This window comes from Arachis stenosperma, chromosome 6 (genome assembly GCF_014773155.1).
Source record: "Arachis stenosperma cultivar V10309 chromosome 6, arast.V10309.gnm1.PFL2, whole genome shotgun sequence".
Lineage (NCBI taxonomy): Eukaryota > Viridiplantae > Streptophyta > Magnoliopsida > Fabales > Fabaceae > Arachis > Arachis stenosperma.
Window position 1 is genome coordinate 143,678,864 of NC_080382.1, and position 16,508 is coordinate 143,695,371.

The 16,508-nt window shown below is 33.9% G+C and overlaps 2 protein-coding genes across 2 annotated transcripts; both read right to left on the reverse strand.

Annotated features, from left to right (window-relative positions):
• Positions 1–4,827, reverse strand: LOC130935496 (subtilisin-like protease SBT1.7). Its single transcript, XM_057865263.1, has 3 exons — positions 4,081–4,827; positions 2,917–3,974; positions 1–966 (listed from the first exon to the last, which is right to left on the reverse strand). Exons 1-3 carry the CDS (start codon positions 4,671–4,673, stop codon positions 305–307), a joined length of 2,313 nt encoding a protein of 770 aa, XP_057721246.1. The 5' UTR covers positions 4,674–4,827; the 3' UTR covers positions 1–304.
• Positions 4,828–5,658: 831 nt separating this feature from the next.
• Positions 5,659–15,066, reverse strand: LOC130935529 (vacuolar protein sorting-associated protein 52 A). The gene is made up of 21 exons (XM_057865315.1): positions 14,799–15,066; positions 14,187–14,270; positions 14,029–14,096; positions 13,868–13,925; positions 13,239–13,334; positions 12,906–13,007; positions 12,433–12,516; positions 11,952–12,032; positions 11,254–11,397; positions 11,035–11,126; positions 10,568–10,649; positions 9,894–10,076; positions 9,353–9,468; positions 9,190–9,248; positions 8,660–8,760; positions 8,102–8,152; positions 7,574–7,753; positions 7,355–7,489; positions 7,053–7,127; positions 6,353–6,410; positions 5,659–6,257 (listed from the first exon to the last, which is right to left on the reverse strand). The coding sequence occupies exons 2-21, from the start codon at positions 14,214–14,216 to the stop codon at positions 5,953–5,955; spliced, it is 2,100 nt and encodes a 699-aa protein (XP_057721298.1). The 5' UTR covers positions 14,217–14,270; positions 14,799–15,066; the 3' UTR covers positions 5,659–5,952.
• Between the last annotated feature and the right edge of the window lie 1,442 nt (positions 15,067–16,508).

Genomic DNA, 16,508 nt, shown 5'->3' on the forward strand with positions numbered 1-16,508 from the left:
GAGGCATAAGATATGATAAACATTTCAAAGCTAATGTTATAACTTAAAAAGATGTTACATTATCCTCTCCGTTGATCAACAACGAAGCAAGCATTACAAAGAGTGGTACTCAACTAATGCAAGCCCTTTAATTTTTAAGTAAAGTTAATAGTTGAGAATCATTAAATAATTTAATATATTTGGTTAAATTATTATTTAACGATTTTCAACTATCAATACTACATAAAAACAACAGTACGTGCATTTCTACCTTTAAATTAATCTAAAGAGTTAGAAACTTTAATATTCATTCATTCATTGATAATCATATCCAACTAAATGCAATCGGACTAACAACCTTGTGCTGTCCATCTGACCATTTCAGATAAGCAAAGCTATTTGTGCCTAGAGCTACTGAATTAGAAGATGTGAATGTCACAGTGTAGTTCTTCTTCTCAAACAATTCAGTGAAGGTAAGTGTTTCAGGTTCAACCACAATTTCCACTAATGTGTCTGACTGGAATGACACTGAAGCTTTATATGTTCCTAGGGCACCCACATTGGTCAATGTCCTTGAGTATTGGACACTATTATTGGGTGTTTCAAAAGGAACAGCAAAAGAAGGGTAGTTGAGATCTTCAACCCTGTAGGTCATGCTTGGGACACAAGTAAAGTCTGTTCTAGCAAGAACCTTAATTTGAGAAGAGTTATAGTTTGAGGCACAGAGGAAGTTGAGGTAGTCATGTATATCTGCATCATAGATAAGGCCAGGATCAAGGGCTAGGAGTGGATCCACGTGTCCGGCACCAAAGTCAAAGGGTGTAGCTGGTTGTTGTGTGGCAATGTCCATAATAGGGTATCCATTTGTGTATGTTGTGTATGATGTTGTCATAAGGGCAGACCTTATTGCGGCAGGGCTCCATTGTGGGTGTGCTGCCTTAAGGATGGCCGCTAAACCGCTTATATGAGGGCATGACATTGATGTACCTGTTGCTCACCATCAAACTTTACTAGCATCACAAAATGCAAATTCTCAAAATCGAATTCACTCTTCAACTATTAGAACTAAAATTAGAAACTTCAAAATTTAACATAAATGAATATATTATTTTTAATTTTTGTGTATTTTATTATTTTAAATAAATTAACTGCTAAAAATTGAAACAATTTGACTGATTTATGAATGTTTTGACGGGTATTTTTGTCTTTGGCTAATTCATTCACAATTGATTTTTGTTCAAAATCAGACTAATTTGAAAAATAATTTTGGTTAACTTATTCAAATTTATTGGTTCGATCTAATTCTCAAAAACTATAAAAAAAAAGACCACAATTAATTTTAATATTAGACATAAACAAAAACATGTTTTGTAAATTCCGAAAATCAATCACTAAAGTATCTATTAGTTATTTGTGAATATGTTACATGTAATTTTGTATAGTTATGCTATATATACACTAAAATTAGCCACTAAAGTCAGCCACCAGTATAAAATACATGTTGGAATACAAATACATATTAGAAATAAATTAAACCACATATATATATTTATACACAAATATATTGGTGGTTGATTTTAGTGTACAAATAACATTTTTGAATTTTTTAACATTAAAATAATCAAGCTTTTGGTAACAAAATAATCACATTTTTAACTAGGGATGGCAAAGCGGGCCAGTCCGTTCCGTCCCACCTAGGCCCGCCTCATAAACGGTGCGGGTCAGCCCGTCCCGCTAATTAAGATGGGTTCAAAATGCTAGCCCACCTCTCTTTATGGCGGATTGGCGAACTAGCCTACTTGACTTTTTTTTTTAAAATAAAATTCATTAAAATTAACTAAAAAATAATAATAAAAAATCAAATACAAATAAAAAATAGTCAAATTATAATATTTCACTATCTTTTTTTTTTAATTTTTAACTTCAATAAAATTGTTCAAAATAATATTTGTCGATAGAACTATCTTTATTTTAAAAAATAAGTCACATAATTTAAGCAAATATAGGAAATTGTAAAATAAAATAAATAAAGTTAATAACTAAAAGAAGAAATTATTAATTTTATATTAGTAATCACTTTTTTGTTTAATAAAAAAATAAAAATAAAAATCTTCGTCCCGGTAGACCGGCTCGTCCCACCCCGCCAATTTGGCGGTGCAGATTTTTTTAATTTGACGGACTCCAAATCCTAATCCAACCTGCTTTTTTAAGTGGGTTTAATTAGTCGGTCTGACGGTTCAACCGATTTTACCATCCCTACTTTTACCGTTAAAGTAATCAAAATTTTCATAAATCTGAATCAAATTAATTGTGTTGATTATAAGTTATTGAACTAACTTCAATCAGCTCAATATAACAACACAAAAAAAATTTAGACCTAAATTTAACATTCATAATAAACAATATTTTTTTTATTGTTCTTTTTGCTCATATTTTTTTTTTATTTTTGTTGCTCATCATAATAAGATTTCTTTTCTAGATTTTATAGTTGTCATATGAATTTGATGAGTTGTGTATTTTTCTTTCTGTATATATACATCTTTTACAATCATTAATCAACAAAAAAATACAACACATATTTTCATTCATTCATATTATTTTCTGTCTTTTTCTTATTCTTGTTATAAGTAATAAGTTTTGTCATTATTTTATGAAAGAGAAATGCTAGGAGTTATTACAATTTATTATTTTTTATTATTGTTTAATTTTTTTAGTTCAATAATTTAATAATATATGATTATCTTGAATAATATGAACAACCACCAATCAAATATAAGTACATTACACCCTAATTTAATGCTACTCACTAAATTTATTCTTTTAACCCTATTAATTCACATTATTCACACATTATTCAAGAATGTCATTAGTTACCTATACTTTTTTCATTCAATAAATTTTGAAAGAAATTTGAGTATAAAGTATAAACACACTTACCGGACAGAATGTTGAAGGTGGTGCGCCTACTGTCTTCTTCCAAACCAGTTGGTCCAGCAGCTCCGGTCCATCCAGCAAGGATGTTAACTCCCGGTCCGATTAAATCCGGTTTAAGTATCTTGGGCGAGAGAGGATTGGGTCCTCTAGAGCTGAAAGCCGCCACCACCGGAGAAGGCTGAACCTGTAGCTGAGTGCCTCCAAAGGAAAGCGTAGCCGTGGCATTCGAACAAGACAAAATATAATCTCTTATGGCATCACTCGCTTTCTTCCCTAACAATGCTGCAGGAACAAGGTGTGCATCAGCAACTAACTCCTCTCCATGTTCTTCACCGTTCCCTACAAGCATTCCAATTCCACCAGCTCTCTTCACTTCTAATCCCTTCTTGAATCTTCCACTTCCTCCTCTCTTGCATAGCACAATCTTCCCGGACACTCTAGAAGGAATCAGTGTGTTTGTTTCGCAGCGGTTTTCCAGCGTTGAATTGCTCACATTCCCGGCATAAACTAGTGGCAGGGGAGTGTCCAGTAACTTACTCGAAGCTTCCACGTAGAGTGATGATCCGGCGTATGTCATCCCGTTTCCGAGGCTGACGTACGCCGGAAAATCACGGTCTATGGTACCAGCACCGACAGTTGTCATCCATGGTGCCACGTTGGATATGTTTCCCGGAAACGGGCCGCTATTTCCGGCTGAAATGGAAACAAGAATTCCATGGGAGGTGGCTCTGAAAGCACCAATTGCGATAAGATCTTGGTAGTATTCGTCTAGTTTGGAGCCAAGGGACATGGAGAGGATATCGACGCCGTCTTCGATGGCCTTGTCGATGGCGGCGGCTATGTCGGAGGAGTAACAACCTCTTTTCCAGCATACCTTGTAAGATGCTACACGGGCTTGTGTTGACATTCCTCTGGCTGTCCCCGGAGCTAAGCCGAAGAGGCTCGCTCCGGAAACTATGGAACCTGCTGCTGTAGTTAAGGTGTGAGTTCCATGGCCTTCTTCATCCCTTGGTGACTTAGATTCCTTCTCTTCATTGATAGGCCCACTAACTTGTTCATGCCTATGTTGCAATGATATCAATATTCAACACGACATGTAATCAGTTTGTTAAAGATGATAAACTTAGTTGTTTGATAAATAATGAGTAAGATATCATAGATTCATACCCTTTGTGGAAAAACCTTGCACCAATAAGTTTCCTGTTACAGTGTGATGAATTGAAGTTCTTTCCAGATTCACATTCACCTTTCCATCTACTTGGTATTGGACCAAATCCAGTGTCATCTAAGCTCTCATGCTCAGGCCATATACCACTGTCTAATACTCCAATAATTACCTCACTCTCTGCCACAGAGGCAGGTAAATGGGTGCTAAATCTATCCAAACTAGCAAGAGTTAGATCCAATCCAAGGAAGTATGGTGTTCTTGTTGTGTGAAGCTCGTATTTGCGCTCCGGTATGAGCGAAAGGATTCCTGGTTGCTTCGAGAGCGCCTCGGCTTCTTGGTTAGTTAGCCTTGTTGAGAAGCCATGGACTACATGCTTGTAGGTGTATAGCATCTCTGCTGATTCTGATACTGATTGCAATGATGATTCAAACCAATTGTGGTGATCATTGAAACTTGCTGGCATGGTGGACTTCTCCATGTGGACTATGTATGTTTTTTTAGATTGTTTTATGTTGTTTTCTGCTATGGTGTGTTTGGCATAGAAAATCAATAGTAGAAGAGTATGAAGAAACTTGAATTTTTGCATCTTCATTTTGTGATGTGTTCTTACCAACTGAATCTTTGGCTTGTATCTTGTTTTTTTGATTTGGATACGTGGAAATGTTAAGGTATTTGTTGTTGTTGATTTGGAACTCTTGAACTTCTATATATCATATGGGAAAAGGTTCTTTTACGTGATAATTGGAGGTTACACAAAATGGGTTGTTCTTAAAACAACTGAAAAATATGGACTAAGTTATAGAAAATAATTAGGTAGTGTTGTTAAATTGAATTAATAATTATTTGTGTTTGCGTATGTGTTTAGATCCATGAAAAGGTACTACTTTTCAGGAAGTTATGCAAGCTTGAACAGACCATTGTGTTAATCTCTTGTGTAGTTGTGTTGCCTCTTCACATTATGTTATGTGTATTTTACCCCCTTCTTGTTTGGTGCAATGAAGCATAGCTCGGAATTGAAATGTAACTAATTCCAATTTTCACATTTTGAGTAATATGGAGAATTAAATTTATATCTAGAATTTTTTTTCCTCAATTTTTTGGTGCATATTTTTCTTGTAATTCTTGTCCATGCTATATAAATTAAAAATCTGCAAGATTTATTAGATGATGTCTCTTTCTTTATTAGAGGGAAAATATTTTTAATTTTAAATTTGAATCGTACATTTAAATAATGAAGCTAAAATCATACATTTACTCATTCTCTTTCTTTTACCACTATATGATTTTATTTTATTTTTCTTTCTTACCCATCAAATACGAGAAAAGTTGCTATACTGTACTGCTCATGTACTAATAATTTGAAAAATATTTAAATTCTTTTTCCTTGTCTCTTCCCCGTGCCCAAGTGTAATGTTCATTTATAATTTGCAATTTTGCATTACTGTAATTATTATTATTTTCTAGTTTTCTTAGGTTATTAATTACATTCAATTGTTCTTCATGCACTAAATAATTCATTACTCGTCATAATAAAGAAACGTAGTGACATAGGCTTGAAATTTTATCTATTATCATAATAAAAATCTGGTCTAAAAGATTCCTTTCTTTGTGGAGTCTGTAAAGAACTTTAAAGCCTTCATTGTTCGCACTTCGCAACTTGTCATACTGATACACATCTATTGCATGAATTTGTACATGTCTGCATTTGTGAATTAATGTAATTCAATAATCATAGCACCTAGTTACTAATTCCAGGACCTATAAATGTACCCTGAAGTACAAAAACTTAAAAGCATCTCATTTTCAAAATAGAAAAGGGAAAATTTTCTTTCTTTTACATAATATATAAACTGAACATCATGGGTTGGGAATTAGAAAGTCCTTGAGTATTTCCTGATTTCATACATGATTGAAGAAATGGAAACAAGATCCTTGTTCAATGCAGAACCACCAACTATCCTCTTGATGCAATCAGAGAGTCTGGTGTAATAAAGCAACAATTGAGTCAATGCGGCCCTTAAGATCTCCATACCACACAAGAAGTTGCTGAAAGAAGTTATCACGTCTTTGTGCATAAGCTCTATCGCAGCCTTCCACCTGCTCGCAAAATCCTTCACCAGTGGCTCGACTTCGGCCACGGTTATCGGCTTATCATTACTGGACGTTGAGTCCTCCGCTGAAAAGTCGAGCACAGTTAAACCAGAATATTTTCTAAAATCCATATGGAATGCATATAAGGTGTTGAGATTTGCAGAGTTTTCTTATACTTACAGGCTCTGGATTTTACAAACTTGATTAAATCATTAAAATGCTCTTGTAGCAGTTCTTCCTGCATGGATTGGAGAAAGTCTCAACATGACTATGTATTAAAGCATAAGGATAAATTAAGTTCTCCCGAAACATATCATTAGCTATACTTTCCCGTTTCTCCTCCTTTCAATAATTATAATTGCTTCCTTTTTCTTTTCTCTCCATAATTATGTCAAAATCATTTCATCTTTAGATAATTAACTTTAAAGTAATTTATGTTTGGATGTATAAAATAGAATTTAATAGCAATACTAAAGGTGCGAGTTTTGCTTTATATGATTATAAAGTGTTTTTTCAGCTTGTAATTATTATTTGCTTATTATCTATTTGTTTATTTTTACCGAACATGACAACCTTTTCAAAACAGCTTTTATTATTATTATTATTATTATTATTATTATTATTATTATTATTATTATTATTATTATTAAAATCTATTTTTAGATTCAAAAATACTATTACACCAAAATGAGTCACCATGTATTTTTGTTCCATGTATAGTTTAATTCATTTTTAATGTATATTTTATATCTCAATGTGTATTCTACAATAGTGACTGATTTTGGTGTACACCTAGCATGGTTGTTTTAGATTATAAGTTGTGTTCCAACAAACTTTTGTTTGTGGTTACACAAGATATACAAGAGATTATTGCAATTACCACAAATAATGTTGTATTGCTCTTTAGTAGCTCCTCAAAGTGCATTTGAATTTTTCCACCTTCAGGACCTGCTTCCTGGAATCAAGATCATCAGAAAATTTCAGATGAACAAAACTCAAGGATATTCCAAATTGCTAGAGCAAACTATAAAAATCAATGTTTTATGTGATTTTATTTCATTTTATTTTTTAATTTCTTTCGGGGTCTTGTCCAAGTAACTTTTTTGTCTAATGAATCCCTTGACCTTTAGATTGACGTACATATACCTCAACTATAAAAAAGAATCAGATTGTAGCTCCTACCTTCAGAACAGCAATTGTCATATCATAATTGTTTATAAGAAACACTGTCTGCAGTTTTGGCTTTGGAAAGTTCTTGGCAAGCTTGATTATTAAGTCATCAACAGCCATTCTAAGCCGTTCCAAATTCAACTCGAGCTGTAATTAAGCACATAATTTGGTCATGATGTCAGAGTATGTACAAAAGAAAAGTTGATGATTCTCCTTTTTTCTTATGCTGACCTGACCATCTCCATACTCAGTGTTTAAGTGGATAAGCGAGGCGGTGAACTCAGCATAACGCCTCATGACATAGTGAGGATGAACATCATCTTCCCACAAAGTCCTCACATTAGCATTACGCAGGCTGCTGAGGTGCATGTCAAATACCATCTTAAATCGAGGCCATAGAGAAATATTAACCTGCCAATTCGGAATCAGCTTCAGTTAGTAAACTCCATGGTGCATATGCTGCATAGGTTCATGGACTCTTTTATGTTGTTAATGTTAATCCATTTGAACCATCAAAATTGCATGTCCCTCAAAATTTTAAATTAAAAGTACATAAATGACAATATATTGTAAGTGCAAGGGAGTAACAAAACCAAGAATGCGCACAAAAATATCAGAGGTAGTAAAAGGACTATAAAGCAAGAAGAGAGACAAAAATGCAGTGGAAGGGGAACAAGAACCCTAGGCTATTCATGAGCAGTTAACTTTATTCATTTCAAAATATTATCAGTGATCAAGAAAAGACTTGTGTTAACTGACCTTGTCTAAATAAGAATCCAAACATGGAATTCGCCTCCGAGACATGATGAGCTGAAATGACAAAAGTGAACCATTTGTAAAAGCACTATTCTTTGCCAACACAAACAACTAGTTTAGTTTTAGCTGAAACATGATCTGGGGAACGGAACTAATTTGAATGTTAACTGTGCTGAAGACTCTATTATGTGTTACACATTTCTAACAAAGTTTTATCACGGTAAGCTTGTATTACAAGCACAGATCATCATGGTATTATGCTTTATACAGTATAGGAGGATGCATTCATCAGTATTTGCATCATAATATTACATAGATCTTCTGGATATTATTCACTTTTGGCATTTACTTCCTGAGATATGATTTATATCCCCAACGACAACTAAATTGGGGATTCCAGTATAGGTGGAAGGTGGCTAAGATCAGGTGTTGGCATTATACCTACAATAGGACAGCTGCAACAGTAGTCAAATTAGCTCTCACTATGGTGTTTCCATGTTGGCTTTAATATGTTGTCCTTATTGAAAGGACTGAACCAGAATGCTACAAGTTGAACATTACCTGATGCTGCCGAATTATAAGAATCATAAGCATTAATCCTATAGCATCATAGCAGTTTGGAAGAATTGTATTGACATGCTCATCAATGACACCAAAAGGACCTGACAATACCAAAGAACAAACGAAATAGTCTGCTTAGAACCTGAGGCCGAAAGTGAAAAAAATAATAAAATAAAATAAAATTCCACCGTGAAAATGATACTGTTTGTTTGGTGTGTGCAATTATATGCATACCAAAAAGTAAAAAATAACAAGTGCTGAAAATATTCAGAGCATGGGAGGTCATTATAGGTAATCATATTAAATGCTGATGGTTTCACTTTAAGTTAATTGTTTCAGCACTTCAAATAAAATCCCATGCAAACATTATAAATCACGAGCTTAAATTTTCATCCCTAACACATCAGTACTGAATTTTCAATGCTACATTATTTAATTTTGCCAAGCATCCCAGCTCATTGGTGTTACTAATATAATGATCTTCTGTATACTTTGAGTACAGTGAAGACACTATTAAAGAATTCAGATACCTGAAAAGATTTCATAAAATACATTTTCTTCTCCAAAGAAATCTTCACAGAAATTATACCTGCAGACAAAAGAAGATAATGCCAAACATGCATATCACCGTAAGTTTTATGCACACTAATATTTTATATGACAATTTAAGAGGTACAGAAAACTGTAGTGTACTCTGAAGTAGCAGTATCCATAAGCAGCTTCTGCAAGCTCCTGAAAAGAACCTCATACGGATATTTAAGAGAACTAGCTTCAGCAATATGAGGAATCAAAGCAGGCTCCTCAATTCCCTGTTAAAAACGTGAACAATATAATAATGTCAAATCTTAGGCAGTAATCCGAAGTTTGTACAAGCTGTGGAGATCGGAGTCATCTAATGACATAAATTCCTAGTAATCATACCAGAGCCTAGGAGAAACTAAACATCACTAATAAAAGTATAGCAAATACTTCCTAAGAAGAATTTCTCTCCCTTTTTTCTTTTCTTTTCTTTTCCTTTTTTTTTATTATCAAATCAAGGTACAATTATCAATTCATAAAACCACCAACAGCTCCCACAGAACTCATAGAAATATAATACAGCCCAATGAAGAAAAAGAAATCTTTCTCCAGGCAGCTTTTGACAAAACTTAGTTGTTGTATATCTTAGTTGACTCAGCATTCAGAAAATGAATATTCTACATGGTTTTCCCCCTTTTTCTAGATTGAGTTATACCTTTATTATATTGATCCTGTCCCCAAGAGCAAAAACAGCAGAACGATTCTTTAGTGGTTCCCTTGCTCTTGTGAAAAGACCACTGCTTCTGGTCTCTACACCAATTAAATCCTCCGCTGTTGCTATATCCAGCTGTAGTTTCTCCAGAGCTTGTATATAAGCACGGAAATGAGCACTGAGAACCTGCAAAAATATAACAACATTAGATTAGTTTCCGTATTTCTCTTCAACTTCACTGTTTCCCTTTAAAATCAATCTATTCTACATGCACACTATTTAAGTAGCCGCTAAAAGTTGTTAATTCACAAATGTAACACGGATCAGTAATCAGACAACTGAGCTCACACAACAATCCAAACAGCAATATTCTAAAGTTTAAGTGAGCATTTAAAGCATGGAGGCCAGCAATATAGTAACCAGCACAGAAACAAAGTAACAGCTTCCAGACAGCAGTTCCCTGAATATGGCAGGCCAGCACAGAGATGCCTGACATCTCACATACTATCAATATTCAAACATCCCTTTACACCCCATTGAAACAAAATTGAAGATAATTACATCAAGAGCAAGCAAAAGCGTTGTCCACTCCTCATAGCAACATCAATATTGTAGACATAGGCAAAAATTATAAATCAGTCAAAATCCCAATGGATGACTCTGATTTTGAGAGTTACCTTGTTCATCGTATCAATGTAAGCTGCTCGAACTTCATTATATATTTCCTTGCCATGTTCCTTGAGGAAAGTAATGACATACCTACACTTTTAATTTCGATTTGTTAGATTCAAAGCAAAATCCAAAGTTCACAAAGTAACTAAAACGATTTGTCAACTTATTTTCTGATATTCCCTTTCGATTATAAACTAGCCACATGGCCACACCTACATACACATTCTGTTAGTCCTATTGCAATCTTTGTGTCACTAATGCTTCAGCAATTAAAATTAGGCCCATTATGATTGGCCCAAGTCCCCCCATGGTTCTTATCACAGAACAAACAAATATTCTTGAGTGTTTATTCATTAACAACATTCCATGAGATCAACAGCTTGTAGATAAAATTTTAAATTTTGATTTTATAGCTTATCAGTTATCATCATATCAAGCTACTGGGTTCTAAAGACCATTAAAAGAAACTCACTTGTACTTTAAAAGGACATTTTGTTGAAGTATTTGGATATTTGTTTTGGGTTTTCTCAATGCATAGAGTTTCTGAACAATGAAGTCAAACACCTGCAGATGTATGGATAGCTATGATAAATATAATTGTTTACGTAATAACTACTAAAAATAAAATATTACAAGATATTTTATTATAGAAAGAAAAGGTCATGCTAATACTTTTACAGTTATTGACAACCTTAGAAACTGCTTTCTGCCGGAGTTTTTCAAGCTCAGGTTGAACATCTTTTAGAGCTTTTGAAGCTTTAACCATGGGATCCACTTCTACAAACTTTAGTTTCTTACTCAGAGTCTCAAGTGTTCTCAGATATTCCTCATTGACCTGGAAAAAGTCCAAAAGATTACCAAAGGAAAGGGGAAAAGAGTAACCAAAAGGGAATGGAAGTATAGCACACGAGTATGCTAAGCATAGGCACATCATATATTGTGTAGTGTCCATGGATTTTAAAACATATAAAGAAAAGGCTAAAATATATTAAAGGCTAAAATGTCAAAAGAGAGAGACATCTATTCAGCAACAATAAGCTGTCAACCTAGGGTACATATTCTCAACTCCAAAAGAATAATTGTTTTTTAAAGGGCCTATATAATTCAAAACTAATAAACAAGATATAGTTAAAAATCCACCAGCTACTTCAATTCCAATGCCATATATTTTCCTTTTTATGCATTTACTAAAGAAAAAGTCACGATCAAAGTATATGGGAAATACTCAATAAAACCCTTGTTTCAAAGCCTAAAAAACTGATAGCATTCATTGATGTAGAAGATAGATGGAAACAATACTACTAGAAAAGATTAAAATGTATACAGTATACCATCAAAAACAATTAAGACAATATTACTGGAGAGAAGAGTATGAAAAAGCATAAATACCTCTCCATCAACAAGAATGTCCACCATCCTTGGAGGGACAATAATGTCCTCGACGAACTTAGCCAATTTGGATTCAGCCACCTTTTTGGGGGAAAAAAGAGAGAAGAAAAACTCTTTTACTACATACAAAACTTGTCAAAATGTTAATGTAAATAGCCTTTTTATGCAGTTTTCTTCCCATATCAACATGAAAATTAGGTGCATAATGCTTGTCCATATTTCCCATTGTATTTAAGCAAAGGCCAAATGATGTTACAAACAAGAAACACCTTTTAAATTTTCTTTACTCCCCTCTGTTTTTAATTAGCAGCCCCTTTTTAAATGTTCAATTGGATTAAGGAAATGACAGAAATGTATTAGAGTTATAAATAGTAAAATGCATTTTACAAAATTATCCTTAGTACCAATTATTTGTGAAAAAATATAAATTATAAAAGTGAACTGTAAAACAGAGGGATTATTTTAAATAAAACAGCCATACCTTGCGATTCTTCAAGCGCAAACCCATATCCATAGACTTCTCCTGTAGAATCTTAATGTCTGAACTAATGGAACCAATCTCAGCCTGATTAAAAAGCACAAAGTATTTCAGTATTTAATATTCAATATCCACAGAGCATGTACTTCAAACAGTTGAATAAGTTCTCCATATTATTGCAGGCACTTAGCCGATTTGTTGAACTATGGTTCCACCTCAGATTTCAATTATTTCTTTGCCATTATATGCTTAAAGACTTTTGTAGATAATCATCTCAATTATATAGAGCAGTCAATTAATGTAACAAAAATTAAGATAAGCAAGATAACAGAGATGACCCCTCCAAATTAATGCAACTGCCTTATGGGTGAAATAAACTGTTTACCAACTGCATGTACTCAAAAATAGATTCTGTCACATGTATCCAAAATAAATACAGTAAGTTTCTAAAGTGCTCAAAGGGTCGAGCAACACACCTGAAATCCACTTAGAAGAGTTTCCATATGTGACAAAATACTATCGCAATCACGAATTTGATCATGAAGAGAGACTAAATTATCACTTTCTTTAATATAATCCTGCAACAAACAAATCAGTTGGAATACTAATTGATTAGTAAATTTCAGCAACCACGGAACCTAGAACCAGATAAAATCCTACAGAGATATGATCTCCATAATGCCAAGCCTACATGTAACGTTAGTTCTCTAACTAGAAAGCAATCGTACAGGCACACTAATTGTCAAGTCCAGAAAACCAAATAAAAATGGAGTGGCTATTATAAAGCATTAAAACACTTAAAGACAAACCTGAATTGAATCCAATTCGACTTTGCGCAAATCATTTTCAACTCCCTTTGTATAATCCCTAAGTTTTGTGCCTTTGGATAGTATGTTTGCAACAACCTACATCAATGAAAACAAGTTAATAACTTCATATGCATGTCTAACTGGGAGAATATTTCAAAGGCAAAGAAAACCGGAAATATGAAGAACTTATGTGATTAGTGACAAAGAACAGGCGCGATAAAACCATAGCATAATTGTAATCCTCATTCAGTAAAAGAGCTGTAAATTTTAGCCACCCATTGAAGTATTCACACATTTGTTTAATTTTTTCCCCTTTTTTAAAGGAAGAGATCATTATCCTATACCCCCCCCCCCCCCTTCTTCTCCTTTTATTTCTTTTCATCCTTGTAACCAACCCATTAAGAGAGAAAATGTTTTTGCTGTCATAGTTGTATAGTGACTAGGAACAAGGATTGGAATATCACAAAGGTGCATGCAAAAAAGGACATAGCATATTCAAATAAAAAAACCATCATGGTTACAAAAGCTTAAATTAAAAAGAAGGAGAAAAAATTAGGCTATTCGAACACCATGTAATTTTAAATTAATAGAGTTTCCATTGAAGAACAAAACAAATATGGTTAACTCACTTCATCATTCTTACATTCTTCAAGCTCCTGTTGAAGCCCTTCCAGTGACACATCATCACTGCAACAAGAACCCAAAAAACAGAATCCACAAATTTTCAATACTTTAAGGTTAAAAATGAAATGATAAAAACCGATAGTAGTAACAAGAAATATAATCTAACCTTCCTAAATCGTCTTCAACATTTAAGTCTCCAACAAACGCTCCCAAATCGAATGTGCTACCAGGGCTCTACACAACACATCAAAAATTGATTGCAAAAATAAAAAGTTCACACCATCTGGTTGCAGATGCCAAGAGGAAACGAAAAGGAATGCATACCACCACTGAGCTTGGAGTTACATCAGCCATATTCGTTTGTGCAACGAATAATTCTTCAAGGCTTGCTTTGGGTTTTCAGTATTACTTTTTGAGAGAAGAAGTAAAAAGGAAACCAACAAAGATTATTGTTAGTAAAAGCAAAAAGATAAATGATAGAATAGACGAGGTCTTCGAAAAACAAAAAATATGAAAATACAAATTTGCAAATTATCCAGGTGAATCACTAATGATCAATAACACACCACAATCCAAATTTGCAAATACAAATACAAGCATCAATGGATCCCCAATTTCGTGTAGCCGACAACTCAGTTTGACGAAGTTCAACACAGTCAAGCATAACCATGAATTTGCAGCAATACAAGAACCCATTGTCAGTATTCCCTAACAACAACGCTAATTCTCCCTTGGATTCGAATTCAATTCAAAGCCCATTACATCTACAGCTAAATTAACTTTGATTAAACATCACCGAAAATAAGAGCAACTTCAATTAAGCATCACCTCTAACCACAATGCACATTCCCACGGATTCAGACCTAGACTGACATTTGAGGAAAATGAATTGATGAAAAAAAGTTAACAAGCTTGAGATGGAGAAGGAGAGCTCACCAGACGGAGAAAGAGATGAAGAAGGAACATGCGGCAACCGTGAACGGTGACCAACGCCGGTGGAGCAAGCAACCCGATCCGATGGAATGAGATCGGGATCGGGATCGTGAACGGTAGTTAAGATGGAAGATTGTGGCGGTGGTGGGACAAATCTGACAGGTTATAATTAAGATACAAGTCGTTGATGGATGGTCCAATGAAGAAGAAGAAGGAAGCTTAGCTAGCAGCGAAAAAAGAAGAAGAAAGAAGAACCACACTGTATCTAAATCGTAGGAACCTTACCTTCACTTATGGCTACTGCCTACAGGAACCTGTATTTTTTTTTTTTTTTTGCTCGATTATTTTTACTATCAGAAATTAAGAATTAAGTTGTCTTTGGAATTTTTTTTTTTTGGAAAACTAATTTTTCTTTTTCCTTCTCTGGAAGAGTGAAAAATTACTATTAACCAATCACAAAAAGAGGTTATTTTGTCATAAATTTGTTAGAAATAATATAAAATAAGGATTTATAACATATAGTATAGTATTAATTTAATTAATAAAAATATTGTACAAACAGATTTCTATAAAAATAATGCACAAACATATTTTTCTAAACTACTCGAATTATAATTTGAAGAACATATTTTTCAGTACTGTAAGTAAATCTAAATATCTTTATTATTATAAGTAAAATATTGTAATATCCAGAAAGAAAATAGTTAATCCTCCTCCTCTGCTAATTTCTATCTCTTCAACGCTGCGCTTCCCTTCCTTTCACTTCTCAGAATACTCAAAACTCTCTGAAACTCGCACTGTGTATCAACTCTCTTATGCAACTCTCACTCACTATGCTGCATTTTAAGGAGGAACTGGTCAAACACGGGAAAGCATGCAGAACACGTGGCGCAGCAGGGACTTCTCGCAGAGCGCCAGAAGTCGGTGCCACCTGTCACATACGAACGATTAAGTTGTCATCATCCTCTTCATGTAGCTCTACTGCTGCCGCAACGGTGACGTTTCGCCACTGACAAAAGTTAAAACCACCAACCTCTCGATCAAGTCATCAGCATGAATCACATTCCGAGCTAAACGACGACGTTTTAGTGGTAAAACTAATAGAAATTGTTTCAGAGTTCTTAGTGTTATTTAACCCTACTGGAATATACTCATACTTATTGCTACAATTTATTATTATTATTATTATTATTATTGAAGATGCATAAGTTAATTGATAGATTACTGAGTGTTACACAGAGAAATTAACAGGGTTAAATTATTGAATGTGTAGCATTATGGTAATATATATAGATTGAGATTTATGTGGTCAACCAATAATTTGAGAAGATTTGATGATCAATTCAAAGATTCGAAGTTGTTGTAACAAAGAAGTAAGCTTTTAAGATTAGCATTTGGCTCAGGTGCTTACTGTAGAATGGATTGGTCCATGCAATTACCATTATAAATTTAATTACCACGATAAACCATGTGCCTTCAGATCTTCCACGATTAGTGCTGCATTTTCTTCTGCTTCTGTATGTAAGTCTAAGAGTTTGTTGCTGATAAATTTCATTTATTTTTTCTATGTATATGAAATATGAAAACCAACATTTTTGCTAACTCGTGTTTGGATTTCTTAGAGTTGAAGTGATTATGTATATAACTTAAACGACTTGTACTATTGCTGGTGAATATGGATTGAGATGGATGCAGGTGATCGATCAATAAATT